Genomic DNA, 22,083 nt, shown 5'->3' with positions numbered 1-22,083 from the left:
AGAGAATAGAATAGAGAAAAAAATAAGAGCATAGGGTTGGCCATAAAAGTGGGGGGATTTTTCCTTAGTAGGGAATGAGTAATAGAGAATATAAAGAAAAATGTTGACATAAGAAGAGAGCCATTGAGTTCATATTTGATGACTTTTATCTCTGGGTAAATCATCTGAGAAACAGGTTGTGGGAATGAGACTGGGAATTTGAGAAGAGAGAAGAAAATATGGAAGAATCTCTGTAGGCGGGAATTATGAATTCACTTGAGGGCTCAAGTGAGGTAAAGGTGAGAGTAAACTTGTAGAGAATATAGTAATCCTGGTTAAGTGACTAACACACTGAGAAGCTCAGTAGAAGGAATGGAGAAAATGGATAGTTAGGCTGTGTGTTGGAAGCTAAAGAAAATGTTAGAGGGGTGCTATAAGTAGGTGTGTGCCTTTAGGGTGTCTGGAAGGGCATGTTTTAAATGGTTGACTGTGTAGTCTAGGTTAGGTGGAGAGATAAATGAGACAGATAAATGAGACAGGTAGGGCCTGATAGACAAGAACAATTAGAACCAAAAAATGATTCCCATTATAAGAGTAAAGGTATGTTAATAAAAGTAATGGAGCAATGAGGAGGATGAGGGTGAGAGAATACCAAATGCTCTACTCACATTTTCAGAGGGGAGCAAAGATTCAGAAATGAACCCAACTCTTATTTCCTGCAGAGTTGTGCACAAAACAGGCAAGAGAATTATTGGGGCTATGTTCTTTCTTTCCTAGCCCTATTTGGCCTGGATGTTGGTAACTTGGTAAAGATAGGTACAGTACTAGATAAAAGTAAGAGCCCCTTCCTTTCTTCCTTGCTAGAGATGTGTTACCATCTGTATCTACCTGTTGTTACTTGGAAAATCAGTCAGTTTAAATGATAGTAGGAATTTCTCCAGTGATGGTGTAAGATACGGAGAGAGAAGAGGGAAATTTAACCTATTGGTAGTAATTTCATTTCTAGCAAATACATAATATACTAGTTCTTGGCATGTTTTATACAAAGAGAATCCAGAACTTTAAAGAATTGTTATATCTAAATGGTCTACATTGTGTGTTTATGTACACACACACGCACATACAAACTCATACGCACATTGATGGACATTTCCTTCGAATACAAATATTTTATCCAAATTTCACAGTCATATTTGGGGGAATTTATAAATATTGTGTTTATTTAAAATCTTGTATATCAGTTACCAAATTTCCACATTCATTTGTTTTATTCTTATGTGATTCGTTATGTTTCCATTTTGAGTCAAGGGAGTTGTTTGAATAGGTCTCAAAAATATTACAGGAAAAGGACATTCCCACCCAAATCTACAAAGCTGTGCAGAACTAGAGTCTGAGTTCTAAAAGCAAATGTAGAATATTACCTGTTTTTACAAATTCTGCACCACGTTTTACACATGCGAAAATGTACTTGTGGAAAGATGGAACTCATCAACCAATTTCAACTAGCATCCAGTGCTGAGCAGAATACAGTGATTTACTGTTGCTGGAAAGAAAAATATTTAATCTTCCATTACGTATTTGCAATGAAAAATGTCACGAAATGCAAGAAAAAAAAACCCTACATCCCGAAAATATGGACCGAGTCATTTTTACACTTACACATTCATGCGCATGGTGTCGCTCTTCACTGAGAACAATTCCTCGAAGAAAGCGCCTCCCCTCTTTCCTCCCCGCAGAAAATTTGGCAGATAGTGGAAAACCTCTAGTGAATTCTCCCGCAATAGAAGCCCGTAAAATTAGACCTTGAGAGGCATTTGAGGTAAGGTAGTCTATATACTTCAGATACCTCTGAAGGCTTTTGAGTGTACCATGCTGTCTTCCTGGAGAGGAGGCCCAGGAACTCGGCTTTTGCTTCTCTCGCTTCTGCTCCTCGCAGCATGGCAGGCGGGGAGCGGCCAGGTCCACTACTCTGTTCCGGAGGAGGCCAAACACGGCACCTTCGTGGGCCGCATCGCCCAGGACCTGGGGCTGGAGCTGGAGGAGCTGGTGCCGCGCCTGTTCCGGGTGGCGTCCAAAGGCCGCGGGGACCTTCTGGAGGTAAATCTGCAGAATGGCATTTTGTTTGTGAATTCTCGGATCGACCGGGAGGAGCTGTGCGGGCGGAGCGCGGAGTGCAGCATCCACCTGGAGGTGATCGTGGATAGGCCGCTGCAGGTGTTTCATGTGGAGGTGGAAGTTACAGATATTAACGACAACCCGCCTGTGTTCCCTGAAAGTGAAAAAAGAATAATCATTGCTGAATCTAGACCTCCGGAAACTCGGTTCCCACTAGATGGCGCATCTGATGCAGATATTGGAGTAAACTCCGCCTTGACCTACCGAGTCTATCCCAACGATTATTTCACTTTGGACACACAAAACAACCGTGAACAAACGTCTTCGTTATCACTTGTGTTAAGGAAATCATTGGACAGAGAGGAAATTCAGGAACATAGTTTATTATTGACAGCTAGTGATGGAGGCAAACCCGAGCTGACCGGCACAGTTCAGCTGCTGATTACAATCCTGGATGTGAATGATAACGCCCCAGAATTTGACCACTTAATTTATAAAGTGAGAATGTTAGAGAATGCAGTTAATGGAACATTAGTGATCAAACTAAATGCCACAGACCCTGATGATGGTACAAATGCAGACATAATCTACTCATTTAGAAGACCTGTATCGCCTACAGTATTATATGCGTTTTCCATAAATCCCAGCAGCGGAGAAATTCGGACAAAAGGTAAATTGGATTTCGAAGAAAAGAAATTGTATGAAATATCCGTGGAAGCAATTGACAAGGGGAATATTCCAATGGCGGGTCATTGTACCATTTTGGTGGAAATAGTAGATATAAATGATAACGCCCCAGAAGTTACCGTCACTTCTTTGGCTCTTCCGGTGCGAGAGGACGCTCAGGTGGGCACTGTCATCGCCTTGATCAGCGTGTCCGACCACGACTCCGGCGCCAACGGGCAGGTGACCTGCTCCCTGATGCCCCACAGCCCCTTCAAGCTGGTGTCCACCTTCAAGAATTACTATTCACTAGTGCTTGACAGCGCCTTGGACCGCGAGAGCGTGGCGAACTATGAGGTGGTAGTGACAGCGCGGGACGCGGGCTCGCCTTCCCTGTCGGCCACAGCCAGCGTGTCCGTCGAGGTGGCCGACGTGAACGACAACGCGCCCGCGTTCGCGCAGCCCGAGTACACGGTGTTCGTGAAGGAGAACAACCCGCCCGGCTGCCACATCTTCACGGTGTCGGCTCGGGACGCGGACGCGCTGGAGAACGCGCTGGTGTCCTACTCGCTGGTGGAGCGGCGGGTGGGCGAGCGAGCGCTGTCGAGCTACGTGTCGGTGCACGCGGAGAGCGGCAAGGTGTACGCGCTGCAGCCGCTGGACCACGAGGAGCTGGAGCTGCTGCAGTTCCAGGTGAGCGCGCACGACGCGGGCGTGCCGCCTCTGGGCAGCAACGTGACGCTGCAGGTGTTCGTGCTGGACGAGAACGACAACGCGCCCGCGCTGCTGCTGCCCGGGCCGGGCGGCGGGGCGGGCGCGCTGAGCCAGCTGGTGGCTCGGTCGGTGGGCGCGGGCCACGTGGTGGCGAAGGTGCGCGCGGTGGACGCGGACTCGGGCTACAACGCGTGGCTGTCGTACGAGCTGCAGCCGGCGGCGGGTGGCGCGCGCAGCCCGTTCCGCGTGGGGCTGTACACGGGCGAGATCAGCACGACGCGCGCCCTGGACGAGGCGGACGCGCCGCGCCAGCGTCTGCTGGTGCTGGTGAAGGACCACGGCGAGCCGGCGCTGACGGCCACGGCCACCGTGTTGCTGTCGCTGGAGGACAGCGGCCAGGCGCCCAAGGCCTCTTCGCGGGCGTCGACGGGCGCCGCTGGCGCGGAGGCCGCTCTGGTGGATGTGAACGTGTACCTGATCATCGCCATCTGCGCGGTGTCCAGCCTGTTGGTGCTCACGCTGCTGCTGTACACGGCGCTGCGGTGCTCGGCGCCGCCCAGCGAGGGCGCGTGCGGACCCGCGAAGCCCACGCTGGTGTACTCCAGCGCGGTGGGGAGCTGGTCTTACTCGCAGCAGAGGCGGCAGCGGGTGTGCTCTGGGGAGGGGCCGCCCAAGGCCGACCTCATGGCCTTCAGCCCCAGCCTTCCTCCTTGTCTGAGTTCTGCAGAGGTAACAGGTGAAATAGAACCAGATTCAGAACAGTTGAAAGAGGTGAGGTCGTATTTGAAATTTTCTTACTGTTTTAGCCCTCCTCACAGTTTTCTATTTAAGATTCTTCAATCTCAATTTTAAGATCGTTCTTTAATTTTGCTCATCATTATGGTATTTCATGAGTATTACTGACATTAGTTTCATAATTCTTCAGATTGAAATCTTAAGGCAAAAGCCATAATATTGTTCATAATGTTAATAATTTGTTTTTGTTGTATTCTTAATAGTTTTAAAGTATTTATTACCTACATAAGCATTTTCAAGAAACTCCACATTGTGAGTACTTGAGCATTTAGAAAACTTTTGCTTTAATGAGGCTAACCATAATTAAACACTTTAAAATCTCTTTATTTTTAAAATTTATTCCTCTACCCACATACAGGTTTTGTTTTGAACAGTGCCATAATTTTTAACATAACATCTTTTTAAAGGTGCATATTTCTTTCTTTTTAAAAAATCTTTTTTTGTTTGCTCCCTCCTCATTTTCCTCTAGACACACCACTGTTCCCCTGTCTGATAACCAATATGATTTCCTTTAACATTTTTATGTTCAGTTAATTATTCATTCACATGCATATACCTGGTGGGGTTTTTTGTTATTGTTTCTTTTGGATAATTTATTAGAAGAGATAATGCATTTTACATTTCTCAGTCACCAATACCTCGTGGAAATCCCTACAAATCTGACACTTTTAATAGCTGTGTAGTACTCCACACTCCGGATGTATCATTTTTTAAAAATTAATTAATTTATTTATCTTTTTATTTTTGGCTGTGGAAGTCCCAAATAATTAGTTTTTATCTTCCATCTATACCACAAATATTTTTCCTCCTATATATTGATTTGTTTAGGGTATATCTTGCCATATAAAAGTGTTTTAAAAATTTCTCTGTTTTTCTGTTATGGATTTTAAGGTCTCTAGGTTTAGTTAGGAAGGTCTTCCTTTTAGATTGAACATTCATTAATTAAATTCATTTAACAAACATTTGTTTTTAAATTTAATTAAAAAATATAATTTACATATAATACTATATTAGTTTCAGATGTACAACCTAATGATTCAATATTTGTATATATTGTGAAATGATCACCACAATAAATCTACTTAACATTCATCACTATACATAGTTACAAAAATATTTTTCTTTTAATGAGAACTTTTAAGATCTATTCTTTAGCAACTTTCAAATATATAATACAGCATTATTAACTATAGTCACCTATAGTCATGCTGTACATTATTACATCACCAGGGCTTATTTATTTTATAACTGTCAGTTTGTCTCTTGACCACCTTCACCCATTTCACCCACCCTCCACCCCTTGCATCTGGCAACTACCAATTTGTTTTCCGTATCTATGAGTTTGTTTGTTAGATTCCACATAAGTTAGGTCATTTTTTCTTAATGTAGGCATTTATTGCTATAAACCTCCTTCTTAGCACTGCTTTTGCTTCACCTCATAAGTTTTGATATGTTGTGTTTTCATTTTCACTTGTTTCAAGATATTTTTGAATTTCCCATTGATTTCATCTTTGACCCATTGGTTTCCAAGAGTGTGTTAATTTCTGCATATTAGACCACTGTGGTTGGAAAAGATACTTCATATGATTTCAGTCTTTTAAAATTTGCTTACACTTGTTTTGAACCTAATATCTGATCTATCCTGGAGAATGTTCCATGTGTGCTTGAGAAGAATGTATATTCTGCTGCCCTTGGATGAAATGTTCTGTTTATATCCGTTAGGTACATTGGGTGTAAAGTATAGTTCAAGTTCAATGTTTCCTCATTGGTTTTCTTTCTGGATGATCTATTCATTGATGAAAGTGGATATTGTAATGTTGTCTGTTAGTTCCTTCAGATCTGTTAGTATTTGTTTTATGTATTTATGTACTCTGATGTTAGGTGCATATTTATTTACAATTATTATATCCTTTTGATGAATTGACCACTTTATCACTATTGATGGCTTTCTTTGTCTCTTGTTACAGTTTTCTACTTAATCGACTTACAGTTGATTTTGTCTGATAGAAGTATAGATACCTCTGCTCTCTCTTTTGGTTTCCATTTGCATGGAGTGTCTTTTTTCCATATCTTCATTTTGAGAGTGAATGTCTTGGAGGCAACATGTAGCTGGTTTTTTCTTTTTCTTTTTTTTTTTAAACCTATTCAGCCATTCTATGCCTTTTGATTGGACAATTTATTCCACTTACATTTAAAGTAATAATTGATAGGCAAGAACTTACTATTGCCATCTTGTTCATCATTTTCTGGTTGTTTTGTAGTTCCTTTGTTCTTTTCCTCCTCTCTTGCTATCTTCTTTTGTGAACTGATGATTTTCCATTGGGGTATACTGTGATTCCCTTTTCTTTATCTTGTGTGTACATATGTACTATAGTTTTTTGTTTGTTTATTTTGTGGTTACCCTGTGGCTTACTTGAAATGTCTTATAGCTATAACAGCTTATTTCAAGCTGATAACTTTTATCACATACAAAAACTCTACTCTTCTACTCTCCCCTTACTTTGTTTTTATTTATTTTTTAAAATTTATTTTATTTATCCATTTTTTTTTTACCGAATTGGGTCTTTGTTGCCACACGTGGGATTTTCTCTAGTTGAGGTGAGCAGGGGCTACTCTTCGTTGCAGTGCGTGGGCTTCTCACTGTGGTGGCTTCTCTTGTTGAGGAGCACAGGCTCTAGGCACGCAGGCTTCAGTAGTGTGGCACGCAGGCTGAGTAGTTGTGGTTCATGGGCTCTATAGTGCAGGCTCAGTAGTTGTGGTGCATGGGCTTAGTTGCTCCACGGCATGTGGGATCTTCCCGGACCAGGGCTCAAACCCATGTCCCCTGAATCGGCAGGAGGATTCTTAACCACTGCGCCACCAGGGAAGCCTTCTTCCTTTACTTTATTTTTTGTTTTTGTTGCCATAATTGACATCTTTTTAAAAAATAAATTTATTTATTTATTTATTTTTGTCTGTGTTGGGTCTTTGTTGCTGCGCGCAGGCTTTCTCTAGTTGCAGCGAGTGGGGGCTACTCTTGGTTGTGGTGCATGGACTTCTCATTGCGGTGGCTTCTCTTGTTGTGGAGCACAAGCTCTATGTGTGTGGGCTTCAGTAGTTGTGGCATGTGGGCTCAGTAGTGGCTCGCAGGATCTAGAGTGCAGGCTCAGTAGTTGTGGCACATGGGCTTAGTTGCTCCGTGGCATGTGGGATCTTCCTGGACCAGGGCTCGAACCCGTGTCCCCTGCACTGACAGGCAGATTCTTAACCACTGCCTCACCAGGGAAGTCCCTGACATCTTTTTATATTGTGTATCTCTTAGCAAATTATTATAGCTATATCTATTTTTTTAGCTATATCTATTTTTTACAGTTTTGTTTTTTAACCCTTACACTAGAGTCAAGTGGTTATTATGCCATCATATTACAGTATTAGATTATTCTGAATCTGACTATATACTTACCTTTATGAGTGTATTGTGTATTTTCATATGTTTTCATGTTACCAGTTAGTAGCCTTTCATTTCAGCTTGAAGAACTCCTTTCAGCATTTCTTGTAAGGCACATCTAATGGTGATGAACTCTCTCAGCTTTTGTTTGGGAAAGTCTTTATCTCACCTCTATTTCTTTTTCTTTTTTAAATTAATTAATTTATTTAGTTCTGGCTGTTTTGGGTTTTCGTTGCTGTGCGTGGGCTTTCTCTAGTTGTGGTGAGCAGGGCTACTCTTCCTTGCAGTGTACAGACTTCTCACTGCAGTGGCTTCTCTTGTTGTGGAGCACAGTCTCTAGGCATGCAGGCTTCAGTAGTTGTGGCACGCAAGCTCTAGAATGCAGGCTCAGTAGTTGTGGCGCACAGGCTTAGTTGCTCCGCGACATGTGGGATCTTCCCGGACTAGGGCTCGAACCCGTGTCCCCTGCATTGGCAGGTGGATTCTTAACCACTACATCACCAGGGAAGTCCTCACCTTCATTTCTGAAGGTCAACTTTGTAGAGAAAAGTGTTCACGGTTGGCATTTATTTTCTTTCAGCTCTTTGAATATATCATCCCACTCTCTCCTGGCATATTTCTCCTGCTGAGAAATCTGCTGATAGCCTTATAGGGGTTGTCTTGTTTAATATAAACTTTTTTCTCTTGTTGCTTTAAAAATTCTCTTTTCATCTTTGATTTTATACAGTTTTATTATAATTTGTCTTGAAGAAGATGGTTTTGCATTGAAAATTTGGGGTGACCTATTGGCTTCATGAACTTGGATGTCCAAATCCCTCCCCAGGTTTGGGAAGTTCTCATCACTATTTATATAAGCTTTGTACCCTTTTTTCTCTCTCTCTTCTTCTGAAACTCCAGTGATTATTTCTTTTAATGGTGTCCCTTAATTCCCATAGTCTTTCTTCATTCCTTTTCACTATTTTTTCTTTTTGCATCTCTTGATCAGATACTTTAAAATGATCTCTCTTGCTCCTTCTACTGTCTTTCTGTCACATTTCAATTTTCTGGTTCTATAGCAGCAAGTTGTTCTCCCTTGTTCTCAGTGGCCACTAGGCATCTAAAGTATCTTGGTTCCCTGACAGTTCCAAGTCAGGTGAGAAAGATACCAGTTCCTTGAGCAGCACTCCAAAAACCTGAAAGGCTGGATTCACACTCTTCTTTCTCCTTCCCAAGGGAGCTAGCTGCCCCCTTGCTATTTTTTGTTCTTCAGGGCTCTCAGGCATCCAAACTACACCAGTTCCATCAGTTCTCTGAGCGAGGCAATATAAAAACTAGTCCCCCAGGCAGCCCTCCAAGAAGCTGAAACATTGGACACATGCCCTACTCTTCTCTTTCCCCTTGAAGGTGGAGTAGTGAACCAGGGTGTTTTTTCCTGGTGCTTAGCTGTGCCAGCTTGGGGGAGGGGCTGATGTGAGTAAAGTAAAATTATTCTTATTTGTTTCAATACAGCTGTTTCAGCTTTATGCTCACTTAGGTACTCCCAACTTCTTGATTATGGAATTTTTGCAAGGGTATTTTATGACATATATCATTACGAGTTGGTATTTTTGTGGGACAATTAGGGCTGGAACTTTCTATTCTGACATCTTGCTGGTGTCATTTGATCCATTTTGAGTTAATTTTTGTATATAATGTGATGTAGTGGTCCAACTTCATTCCTTTGCAAGTGGATATTCAGTTGTCTTGACATCACTTATTGAAAAAGAATTATTCTTTTCCCATTGAAGTGTTTGGGAACCATTGTTGAAAATCAACTGATGAATAAATGTGGGAATTTATTTCTGGATTCTCAATTATATTCCATTGATCTATATGTCTATCCTTAACCCACTACCACATTCTCTTGATTATTGTAACTTTGTACCTAGTTTTTAAATCAAGAATCATTAGTGCTCCAACTTTGTTCTTTTTTATCAATATTGTTTTGGCTGTTCTGGGTGTTCTTGCATTTTCTTATGAATTTTAGGATCAGTTTGTCAATTTCTGCAAAAAGCCAGCTTACTTTGGACAGGGAAATTGTTGACTCTGTAGATCACTTGGGGGAGTATTGCCATTTTAACAGTATGAAATTATACTATCTTCATGAGCATGGGATTTTCCCCCCATTTATTTACATTTTCTTTAATTCTTTTCAACAATGTTTTATAGTCTTCAGAGTATGCATTTTATATTTCTTTTGTTAAATTTACTCCTTAATATTTTCATCTTTAAAAAATTATTTATTTGTTTATTTATTTTGGCAGCATTGGGTCTTCGTTTCTGCACACAGGCTTTCTCTAGTTGCAGCGAGCTGGGGCTGCTCTTTGTTGCGGTGCGCGGGCTTCTCATTGCAGTGGCTTCTCATGCTGTGGAGCATGGGCTCTAGGCGCGTGGGCTTCAGTAGTTGGGGCTCGCGGGCTCTAGAGCACAGGCTCAGTAGTTGTGCTGCACGGGCTTAGTTGCTCCGTGGCATGTGGGATCTTCCCGGACCAGGGCTCGAACCCGTGTCCCCTGCATTGGCAGGCGAATTCTTAACCACTGCACCACCAGGGAAGCCCCCTTCAATGAATTTTAAACTGTATTTTTTTTAAACTGTATTTTTGAGTTATTTTCTCCGTGGTTTCTCTAGAATTTACTATATACGTTATAACTTAACAGTATCTCCAGATTTATATTAACTTAATTCTATTAAGACAGAAAGATATTACTCCTATATAGCTCTTTTTCTTCCACCCTTTTTGCTTTATTATTATTATAGCTATTACATCTTATAGTGGGTTGAAATGTGGCCTCCAAAACGATATGTCCACTTCCTAACCCCTAGAACCTATGAAAGTGACCTATTAGGAAAAAAAGGACTTTGAAGATGTAATTAAGTTAAGGATCTTCAGATGAGTTCATCCTGGATTTTCCAGGTGGGCACTAATTCCAATGAGAAGTTTTTTTTATAAGAGATAGAAAAAGGGAAGACACACACAGAGGGAAGGCCATGTGAAGATAGAAGCAGAGATTGGAGCAATGCAAATAGCCACCAAAAGCTGTATGAGGCAAGGAATGGAATCTCCACTAGAGCCTCCGGAAGCCTCCAGTACAGCCCCTCAAACACCTTGAGTTTGGATTTCTCCCCTCCAGAACTGTGAGAAAAACTGTCTTAAGCCACCCAATGTGTGGTAATTTTTTTGCAGCAGCTGCAGGAAACCAATATATATTTCTATATATTACAAACCCAAAAGTACATTGTTATAATTATTACATTATATAATTTTATATCTTTTAAAGATGCTGAGAGAAAAAAGGAAAGCAATTATATATTTATAGTGTTTTTTTTTTTTTTTTTTTGTACGCAGGCCTCTCACTGTTGTAGCCTCTCCCGCTGCGGAGCACAGGCTCCGGACACACAGGCTCAGCAGCCATGGCTCACGGGCCCAGCCGCTCCGCGGCATGTGGGATCTTCCCAGACCTGGGCACGAACCCGTGTCCCCTGCATTGGCAGGCGGACTCTCAACCACTGCGCCACCAGGGAAGCCCTATAGTGTTTCTTATTTGCCATTTCTGGTTCTGTTCATTTGTTGATGTGGATCAGAATTACCATCTGTTGTCCTTTCCTTATCTAATACAGCTGTTCTTCTATCCACCTCCTTTGTACTGTAATTGGCAAAGTTGTTTCATTTCTAAATATTATAGGCCCAGCAATACATTTATACATATTGTTACATACAATTGCTTTTTTAAAAGAAGAAAGGAGAAGCCTCTGGGCATATCTCAGAAGGAGTACGCTTCCTCTCTCCCTGCCAGAGCCACAAGGGAATGTTTCTTGGATGTTCGCTTTGAGAACCTAGTGGGGTTCCTGAAAGTAAAGCCCGTAAAATTGGGTGTAGGGGGCCCCAACTGTGCCCTCCAGGAGTTTCTCACTCTCAAGATAGTCCACAACTCAGCCTTCAGCAATTTGTCAAAATTTCCATTTAAGTGTTCCCTACCAGCCTCTGGCTCTAGTGGCTTCTGCTCCGTGGAAGCAGATCTTGGCTGTGACTCTCTGGATTTGCTTTTTTCTCCAGATTTCAGGGCGGAGGTTTTCCCTGTAAACTCAGTTCTCTGATGGGTTCAGGAAAAGTCATGTATCCAGCTTTTCTTGTTGTTATTATAAGGAAAGGAGTGATAAATTCTAAGCTCTTTACATGTTGGAGCTGAAACGGGAAGTTTGTTCTTTCTGTTTATTTTTCTCAGCCTTCTCAAATGTTTCTTCTTGTTCTTGACTATGTACCAAGCAGAGCCTGTTCACTTTTTTACTGTTTCCAATGTGGCTTTAATTTCTGTTATTATATTCTGTTATTTCTGATTTTATATTTCTCTTCCATTTATTTCATGAATTGCATCAGCTCAGTTTTCATGGTCTTTTGTGGCCTTTTCATTTTGAAATTCTGTATCTTTGTTTTGAGTTCTTAATTCTCTGAGACCCTTTAAAATTGTTTCATAAATCTTCTGACTAGAGACCTCTAGAGACCTGTGGGGTTTTTCTGTTTTTTGCTTTTTGTTTTGGCTGGGCCATGCCGTATGTGGGATCTTAGTTCCCTGACCAGGGATCGAACCTGTGCCCCCTGCAGTGGAAGCATGGAGTCTTAACCACTGGATCACCAGGAAAGTTCCAGAGACCCGTGTGTTCTCATCTGTTATTTTTCATATTTATTTTCTTATTCCTTCTTGTAATATTTATGTAGATCCTATGTTGGCTCTTTTTTGATTACTATTTATCTTTGAGAGGAGTTCCTTTAGGACCAGCTATCTGCAGGTGGAAAGTGTAAATGGATGGGCCAGCAGTGCTCTGGACTAACGTGATCATTTCCTTGTTTACCGTTTGTTAGAGGAGTTTGCGTGTACCTTAGCTTTTACATACCTCCAACTAATGAGAACTGGCAGCTGCAGAGCAATTTGTCATCTAGAGTTTTCTCTTAACTTTACCGTATCCTTAGGTTCACTCTTGAAACAATGGTGCCTCTGCTCACTATCACATTCAGTCCTGCTTTCTCTCCTATTTTGCACTGACAAATGGGTTTACAGGAAAACGCTGCCTGATTTAGCCTATGTACCTAGATGTTTTTGTTCCAAACAAGGGACCTTTGGTTTTATATCTCAGTGTGAAGCACTACTCTGGAAAACTCCAATCTACCAGCTTTTCCCAAGGTCTCCTAGTGGCAGGAATCCTATCTCAGCATTTTCTCTTATCTTAGTTCAATCTTCATGGCACTTGGTAACTTCTCTTCATATATACTATGGTTGAAGTTCAAATGTTTTAAAGAGTTTCATCAAAGATATAACTTTAGGGCTTCCCTGGTGGTGCAGTGGTTGAGAGTCTGCCTGCCAATGCGGGGGACACGGGTTTGAGCCCTGGTCCGGGAGGATCCCACATGCCGCGGAGCAACTAAGCCCATGCGCCACAACTACTGAGCCTGCACTCTAGAGCCCGCGAGCCACAACTACTGAGCCCGTGTGCCACAACTACTGAAGCCTGCGTGCCCTAGAGCCCATGCTCCACAAGAGAAGCCACCGCAATGAGAAGCCCGCGTACCGCAACGAAGAGTAGCCCCCGCTCCCCGCAACTAGAGAAAGTCTGCGTACAGCAACAAAGACCCAACGCAGCCAAAAATAAATAAATTAAAAAAAAAGTCTAGGACTTTTTGATCTGTGGCCTAATAACATCTAGAAAAAAACAGATGTGAATTTTAGTTTTTAATCCATCATAAAAAAGGTATGTGATGCAGCTGAAAAAGGGTCTATGACATTTTAAATGATACTATATTATGGAGAAAAACTCGGTAGTACAAACTTGAGAAAGAAATTCTATAGCAGTGTGCTATTGGTAAGGTGTTCAAGTAAAAAAAGAAACAATGAATGACGTAGGCCAGGCCGCTATGTATCGAGATACATAGCCACTTAATTTACATGCCCAACGCTTAGCTGGATATTTAAGAAACAAAATTGAGTGATACAGATCTCTACCCTCAAACAACTCCCACCCTGTTAGGCTTGATTTTAACACTACGTGAAGCTATTTTACAGGATGAAAATTTGCTTAACGTGATTGTCATGTTCAGTCTTTTAATTTAGTTCCCATAAGTACATAACATACTCCCAGGGAATGATCTTAAGCACTAAGAAAATCTTATTTAAAGTACAGTATCCTTTTGCTGACAAACTCTTTGGTGGGTATTCAGATTATTCTCCTGTTTGGCTTCAATATCTCTAATATGAACTTATGCATTATGGCTAGAAATCTCTTGAATTTACAGATTACGGCCAAGTTTGGTGGGAGAGCTTTATAATAACAGTCTTTGCAATAGAACCCAAGCAGAAATCAGAACAATGTTTTTGCACAGAGTCTACTTAAACTTGTACTTGCACCTAATTAAAAGCTTGAAAATATTTGAATTAGGAGACACTATGGAAAATGCCATAAACTGGCAAAATGAAATACTAGAAAGGAAAGGTTCTGCTAAAGAGAAGTTTTGTTAATTTATGATTTTATTCACCTAGCAATCTTATACAAAACAAAAAAGTCTTGAGACTTTCTCATCTTTGGGATATCCAAATACCCCAAGTATCTCCTAAATGTTGCTTTCCCACAGATCCCAGTTTATATGAGCAAATATTGCTTTCCCACAAACTCCAGTTTATGTCAGTAAATACCACGTTCCCACAAATCCCAGTTATGCCTAAAGATAGGGAGGCAGATGGTGGGACAAATTCTACTACGAGAGCTCTATCTACTTATTCCTGAGACTAAGTAAATCTTTTTAAAATAAACATCAGTGGCAGTTTAAACAGAAACAGGAGAAAAGGGAAGCCAAAAGTCTGAGAAGTGTGTGAATGGGGGAGAGTTTTTGTCAAGATTTTCCATGCTGATTCTCAGTATGTGTTTTCCTTTCTCCCCACTTCCTAATCCACACCCACACATCCTATTGATCTCAGAGAGGCAGAAGTGAGTGATGGCGTGAAGCGAGATCTTAATTCCTTGCCCAGGAATTGAACGTGGGTAGCCTGGATGAAAACCAGGAATCCTAGCTGCCACACCCCCTGGCTCTTGCTCCCAGTGAAAAATGCATTTCTCACAGAGGCAAAACTGTAAAAACAGGTACAAAGTTTATTATTAGAGACACAGCACAACAACAAGTGGGAGAGCACAGTTTGTTTAGTTAAGATAGAAGCAAGGCAGAGATGCACACCCGGAGAGAAAGGGTGTAGGTGCCCTCCTTAATGAGGAGGAGTTCAGTAAAGAGGTGGTTAAGTCACCTATATAGGGCAGTTCTTCGGGGTCTTTGTTTACCTTTGGCCAATTATCTGGTTTCTTTTTCCACACCTGCCCTGCCTTAGGACCCTCCCCAGCATGCGTGCACACAGCCCAGAGGCTATGGGATGGCCTTAGCATCACATATTATGGGGTGGTGCCCCCTCCCTTTTGACCCCCAAGGAGCCTTTTCTAAGCATGTGCAATATTTCCCTTGCCCCAAGGATGGGAAATGTATGAACTCTTGATCTTTTAACAGGGTTTAGTCCCACTCGGTCCCTGCCATAAAAATGTCCAATGTCCAGTTATTTATCCTATTTCTGTTGCTGGTTTTTACATCAAGGTGCAGATCTCAAAATATAGACTGGAGTCCGGTCATAAATATGTAGTTCTGGAGCCCATTTGTCTCTTGTATGTGATGTAAACAGGGGGCTGGTAATGAATGTCCGGCCTGGAGCCCATCTTCTTCTAACCCCAGGAAGTGTGAGCAGGAGGCTAGTTGTAAATGTCTACCCTGGAGCCCATCTATCTCCTGCCTCACTATCCTCCTAAACCCGGGATAATAAGAAGCTTGCTTGCAGGTGTAAAATTCACGGGCCTTCCAAAAGTTGAGTACATCTCTCCAGGTGCATTTCATCTGCTGCTAATGGAAAAGCGAAAAGTATAACCTTTTACCCCAAAGCAGTTAGCTTGGTTAGCAGCATTAAATTGAGAAAATGCAAATCCTAATAATCTCTCACACTGAAGTAGAAAATCAGTTTTGGTTCTGAAATTTGGTGAGGAATCAATTCAATTTTTATTAGTTATTTCACATCCTAATGAGGATTCCCCAATGATGGCTATGCTTATGACTCTACCGAACAACATTTCAACGGGCTGACAGGTTTCTCACTTTAATTTTATTCAAGACTTGGCGTCAATGATTTTTTTGGTTCCCTAGTTCGGAAAGACAAACTAGTCAGGGGCATTTACTATATACTTACATTGCCTTATGTGGCAGCCTGCCCTACTTCCTTGGAAGAAATAAGGAATGGGTTTGTGATGGTCAGAGGAGACTGGTTCTTAGTGGCACACTGAAGTTACCAATCCCACTTTTAGTCTTAAAACCAGAAAGCTGGAGCTGCCTATCTACTCCTGCCCCCACCTCCATTTTAACTGACAATTTAAAAAATTATTAGAGAAATATTCAAACATACACTAAAGTTGAGAGAATTGTGTAATTAACCCCATGTGTCCTGTACTCAGCTTCAATAATTATCGATACTTTTAGGCAGTTTTCTGACCAGGAAATATAATGCCCTGAAAGCTTCAATTCTTTATCTCTATTTGGCTTTTGTCTTTCAAATTTTGGTTCCTGGGGCTTTGGACACTGCAATTGTATTAAAAGAAGGATTTGAGTGAGGAATTTAGTGTTTAATGTCAGTCTCTTTTTCAGCTCTCCTCCCTTTCTGGAGAAGCCACTGGTTATTGGGTGCTAGGCGGAATCTGGCAGTATTTATTGCGGCCAAGAGCTGTTTTTCTTAAAACAGATCACTGTCCCGATTTCCGTACAGAAGACCGGCCAAAAAACAAAGCTGGAGAATTTATGGGTATCAAGCCAGTTCTTACCCCACCTCAGTGCTGTTTTCTAAACATTTACAGAGAGCAAATTTGCAGAACAGTTTTCTGGTCACACTCTGTAAAGTATCTCAGTACTTTCTCTCCCCTTCACTTTGCACGTCCTGTTTGGGGATGAGTTGTCAATCTTTCTGAGTTTTTGGTGCTAACCTCCTCCCTCGCCCACAGCGTCGGGGGCCGCTTGCAAAGCACTCCCAGTAGGGCCTCCTGGGGAACGAGAAACTGCTGATCCGCAAAAAAGCGGAATTGCGCTCGCACACTTTTGTGTCTTGAAAAGCGAGAATCCCAGGGAAGCTTCCCAATCTGCCTCTCGCTGGTAGCCTCTACTGAAATCTTGGCAGCTCCCGGGATATAAGAAGGTGCAGGAAGAGACTTAAACTCGCAGCGGAGAGGCTGAGAATCCAGCACGGAATGCATCCCAGCACTTGGTTTGTGGGCTCCTGTTTCCTTAAGCCTCGAAGGTGTCGTGGTTCACGGTCACGGTTCCGCCTATCAGCGCCTCCGCCCCGCGGTTCCTGTCGGAGTTCCGCCCTCTCCGCGGGCAATGTAGGGAGTCAGTGGGTCCGAGCGCCCGGGACCTGACGCTCCGCTTTCAAGCAGTCGCGGAGAAACGCCAGCCGAGCTCAGCCCCAGTTATAAATTGTCTTCAGGGAGAGGTTGTAGACATTAAGACCGCGGCGGTCTCAGGGCATTGTCCTAGGAAACGCCGTTTAAGGGAAGGCGTATTAGTTGTTGGGAGCGTCTTCCTTGCCCCGCCCCGCGCTCGCTGCCTGGGCGCGGGGCGAGATCCCAGCTGGCTGGGAACCGAGACCGCGCTTCCCCAACGCCGGCGGTTTACCTCGTCTCTGCACCCCTAGGCGGCGCTGCACTCCTCCGCACCCGGTCCGCTCCGCTTTCCCAGACGGCTGCCAAGCCTCCAGTCTAGCAAGCCTAGCTCGCAGCCGGCCGGCCCCGGGCAATTCCGGTATTCGGAAGGCGAACGTCGGCGGTCTCTGCACCTCCAGTCGGCAGCAGCGGCCGGTCGGCCCTCGTTTTTTTCTTTTTTAAAACCACGGCTTGTGATCTCCAGGAGTCCGGAGCATGGTCCCGGGTCACCGCTGGTGGAACGAGGACGCCGAGAGGGAGGGAGGATGGTGGGCTGGAGGGTGGCGGTTCTATGTTTGTGGGTCTCCTGCGGCTCTGCAGCGGGACAGCTCGAATACTCCGTGTCGGAGGAGACCGAACGGGGCGTAGCCGTAGGCAATGTTGCCCAGGACTTGAGGCTGTCAGCGGCCGCTCTGTCCTTGCGGAACTTTCGCTTCCTTTCCAGCCACGGCGAGCCCTACTTCGAGGTCGATCTGGCCAGCGGAAGCTTGGTGGTCAGAGAGCCGGCGGATCGCGAACGGCTGTGCGGGGACAAAGCTGCCTGCGTCCTGACCTATGAGCTGGTGCTGGAGGACCCGCTGGAGCTGCACAAGATTCACGTTCACGTCCTGGACACCAACGACAACTCGCTTCACTTCCCTGCCGGCGACGTGCAGTTGCACATTCCCGAGTTCCTGATGCCGGAGCCCGTTTTACTCTCCCTAATGCCCAAGATGCCAACGAGGGAAGCAATGGGGTGCTAAGCTACAGCCTGAGCCCCAGCCAGCACTTTCGCCTGGACATGGGGTCGTGCGCGGGTCGACGGCAGCGAATACCCGGAGTTGGTATTGGAGAAAGGGCTGGATCAGGAGCAGCGTGCCACCCACCGGCTGGTGCTCACCTCCCGGGACGGCGGGCCGCCGGCGCGCTCCGGAGACGCACAAGTCACCGTCGTCGTGGTGGACACAAACGACAATGCACCTGTATTTGAGCGCTCAGTATACCGCACCAAGGTGCCAGAGACTGCACCCAACGGGACTGTGTTATTCCGAGTTCAAGCCTCGGACCCGGATGAAGGCTCCAATGGGGAAATCCGGTACTCCTTAAGCAATAGCACGCAGGCAAAGCTGCGACACCACTTTCACGTGCACCCTAGAAATGGGGAAGTGCGGGTAGCTGCTTCACTAGGTCCGCCTGAAACGCTGTTGGAGGCATACATCGAGGCGAGGGATGAAGGCGCCTTCGGTCTAGCCAGCACCACCAAACTGCTGGTGGAAGTGACTGATGTGAACGATCACGATCCCGAGGTGAACCTCCCCACTTTCTCCAGTCCAGTTTCCGAGGACACCGCCGCTGGCACAGTGATTGCTCTCCTTAGTGAAAGGGATGAGGACCTTGGTCCCAATGGTAAGGTTGTTTGTAGCATGTCCACTGGAGGCCCTTTTAAGCTGAAGGCTTCCTTTGACAACTACTACAGCTTGCTGACTGATGGGCCGTTGGACCGGGAGCAGGTCAGTGAATACCAGGTCCTGATCACCGCCTTAGATGGTGGCTCGCCCCCACTTAGCACCCGCAGGACACTGACTGTGTCAGTTGCTGATGTGAACGACAATACACCAAACTTTCCTCAACCGAAACAGGAACTTCTTGTGGCTGAAAACAATGGCCCTGGGGCCTCCCTAGGATGTGTGTTTGCCCAGGACCCAGATCTGGGGAAGAATGGCGTCATCTTTTATGAGCTGTTGGATATTATCTCTGAAGGGCAGGCAGCCTCTAACTTGGTGGCAGTAGATTCCTCCAGTGGGGCTATCACTGCCAAAATTTCCTTTGACTTTGAGCAGCTCAGGGAGTGTCACTTCCAAGTGGAAGCCCAGGATGGTGGCATTCCTCCCAGAAGTGGAACAGTGACTGTGAACTTGTTTGTGGTAGACAGGAACGACAAGCCTCCAGTCATCTTGTTTCCCTTGCCCAGAAATGGCTCTGTCCCAGTGGAAATTGTGCCCCGCTCTGCCAGAACAGGACACCTGGTCACAAAAGTGGTAGCAGAGGATGCAGACAGTGGCTCCAATGCTTGGCTTTCTTACCACATCTCTCAGGCTTCTGACTCGAGCCTTTTTAGAATTTCAGCCAATATGGGAGAGCTCCATACTGCTCGCTTAGTTCTTCCCACTGATGCAGTTAAACAGAGGGTGGTGGTAGTGGTTCAGGACCATAGAGACCCATCACTTTCCACCTCTGTCACACTGGGCGTTCTGTTGAGCAACTCTGTCCGTCGGGTCCTTCCAGACTTTGAAGATGGCTGGGAAAAAGGCGGGCACCTTTCTGCCCAGAACCTGTATTTAGTAATTGCCCTGGCCTGTATTTCCTTTTTATTTCTGGGGTGCTTACTTTTCTTTGTGAGCAGCAAGTTGAGCCAGATCCCACGTTGTTGCTCTCAGAGCTGCTGTCGCTCTCCAGAGGAGTTGAGATATGGGAGCAAGATGGCTTTGAATCCTTGCATGACATCTGCCACAATAGATGTCACCACAGTCGAAAGACTTTCTCAGACCTACCTCTGTCGGGCCTCTCTGGGACTTGGTTCTAACAATAACAGTTTGCTGTTGCGTGGGGAATACAGTGCTGCTGACCTGAGAAATTTGGCCTCTGGGATAGGACTGAATGTGCCAATATCCTGTATTCAAATTCACAATAGGAAAGGGGATCATGCAAATGTCAATGCCGTGGTAAGCAAATTTTATGGGATTTGATTCCGTTGACCAGGAAATGACCACTAGCTATTTCTGAAATGTTTCTTAGATGAGCCTTTGGCAACATTTAATCCAATGAATTGAATGCTCCTGCTTAGCACCCCCTGTGCTAAGGATTCTGGGAAGATATAGGCATTAAAAGAGACTGACCTTGGCCTCAAGAAGGTTACAGTTTATTTTTGAGAAAGCAAGGTAAGAAATTCAAACCTATTACAGAACAATTAAAATAATATAGCATAAAGGTCTAAAATTTTAAAAAAAGCACCAAAGTTTCTGGTACAGGTAATAAACAACCTGGGGGGTCTTTTTAAAAAAATTAATTTATTTATTTTTATTTACTTATTTTTGGCTGTGTTGGGTCTTCATTGCTGCTCGCGGCCTTTCTCTAGTTGTGGTGAGCAGGGGCTACTCTTGTTTCAGTGCGCGTGCTTCTCATTGTGGTGGCTTCTCTTGTTGCAGAGTCCAGGCTCTAGGCATGCAGGCTTCAGTAGTTGTGGCACACGGGCTCAGTGCTCTAGAGCACAGGCTCTAGTAGTTGTGGTGCATGGGCTTCGTAGCTCTGCGGCATGTGGGATCTTCCCAGACCAGGGCTTGAACCTGTGTCCCCTGCATTGGCAGGTGCATTCTTAACCACTGTGCCACCAGGGAAGTCCCCTGGGGTGTCTTTAAATAATTCCTTTTACGAATTTCTTTAAGGAATTACTTAAAGCAAATATCCCTTCATTAGAAGTATTTTGAGCAACAGATATGTGTAAGGCATTCTGATTCCTAAGGTGAGAATGAAAATTATGTAAGAGTCTTTGTGTAATACAAACTTAATATCATGGATGATGAGACGTTTATTCAAATCATTACAATACATGATTTAAAAATGATGTTAACCTAAAACATGTAAAAGTAAATTGCAGTGGATGTTCAAAGAAGGGAGAGAGATAACATGAGAGAACATCTAGGCAGGGAGGAGGGAATCATAGGAGGCTTTGTGGTAGAGATAGCTGTTGAATTGGATTGTGAATGCTATACCATTTAATAAAATGCAGCATACTCTCTAGGCTATATTTTACAATGTGTCCCGTTTTGACAAAGTAGTCTTTTTTGAGAATGATACTCCAAAACACAGCTAATAGTTCCACACAGTGTTTAAGTACATAAAAATTCTAGGCATATCTCAAAACACCTATTTGTACTGACAGAAAGAAGATAAGATGATTGGGTATAGGACTTGACAACCTTTTATTTTGTGTTCTTATTGATATATTTCACAAAGAAGACAGATGAGTAATTGTTATGTCAGAAACATTTGTGTGTTCAAAGGTGCACTTACCATTCAAAGTCCATTCAACTTGGATTTAATATTCTTATTATTTTAGAAACCAGTATACTTAGAAGTAAGTAAATACCATATTTGGGAGTAATGCATCTAATAAAATTAAATTATACCTCAGTTTATCTGTTTGGCATTTCAAAACTTTCTGAGTGGAGTGGGAGCAATTGGTTTAGCAATTTTACAATATTACTTTCCAACTTCTCATGGAGATCATGGATACAAGAGAAAGGTTGTGCAGAAATTAGGGAAGGGAACGAAGGGAATGTTCTACTCTTCTAGGTAATAAGAGAGAAAATTGGATAAGTTATTCTCCTTCAAATAATTATGTTAACTGCAAATAAAATAGATTTGCATCCATTATAATTTTGCATAATTAATATTCACACATGATATAATGGAATCCAATGTATATGATTAGTAAATACTTGCTGATGAATGAATAATTAAATTTGTGAATATATTAATTGGCTGGAAACACTCTTCAACACAGAGGGAAAAACTTTAACTTAACAGTTTAAAGGCTATTTTCAAACATATTATTTTCTTCCTTATGATATAT

At 43.5% G+C, this 22,083-nt stretch overlaps 2 protein-coding genes across 29 annotated transcripts in view; both read left to right on the top strand.

Moving 5' to 3' along the window:
- The window catches only part of LOC101287170 (protocadherin alpha-C2), a 171,023-nt gene that overhangs the window by 76,599 nt on the left and 72,341 nt on the right, over positions 1-22,083 (top strand). For 2 of the 28 annotated variants that reach the window (XM_049708643.1, XM_049708622.1), the window contains exon 2: positions 3,880-4,242. The exons of the other annotated variants lie outside the window; for them this stretch is intronic. In XM_049708643.1, the coding sequence (XP_049564600.1) occupies positions 3,880-4,242 (363 nt within the window). The remainder of the gene's footprint in view (positions 1-3,879; positions 4,243-22,083) is intronic. 28 annotated transcript variants of the gene reach the window in all.
- PCDHAC1 (protocadherin alpha subfamily C, 1) lies at positions 17,171-20,383 on the top strand. Its single transcript, XM_004286846.4, is given in 3 exon segments — positions 17,171-18,152; positions 18,155-18,264; positions 18,266-20,383. Coding segments are annotated over 3 exon segments (2,457 nt in total). The 5' UTR covers positions 17,171-17,737; the 3' UTR covers positions 20,198-20,383.

This window comes from Orcinus orca, chromosome 3 (assembly GCF_937001465.1).
Source record: "Orcinus orca chromosome 3, mOrcOrc1.1, whole genome shotgun sequence".
NCBI lineage: Eukaryota > Metazoa > Chordata > Mammalia > Artiodactyla > Delphinidae > Orcinus > Orcinus orca.
The sequence above is the reverse complement of the archived record's forward strand: the minus strand, read 5'-3'. Positions and strand labels throughout refer to the sequence as shown.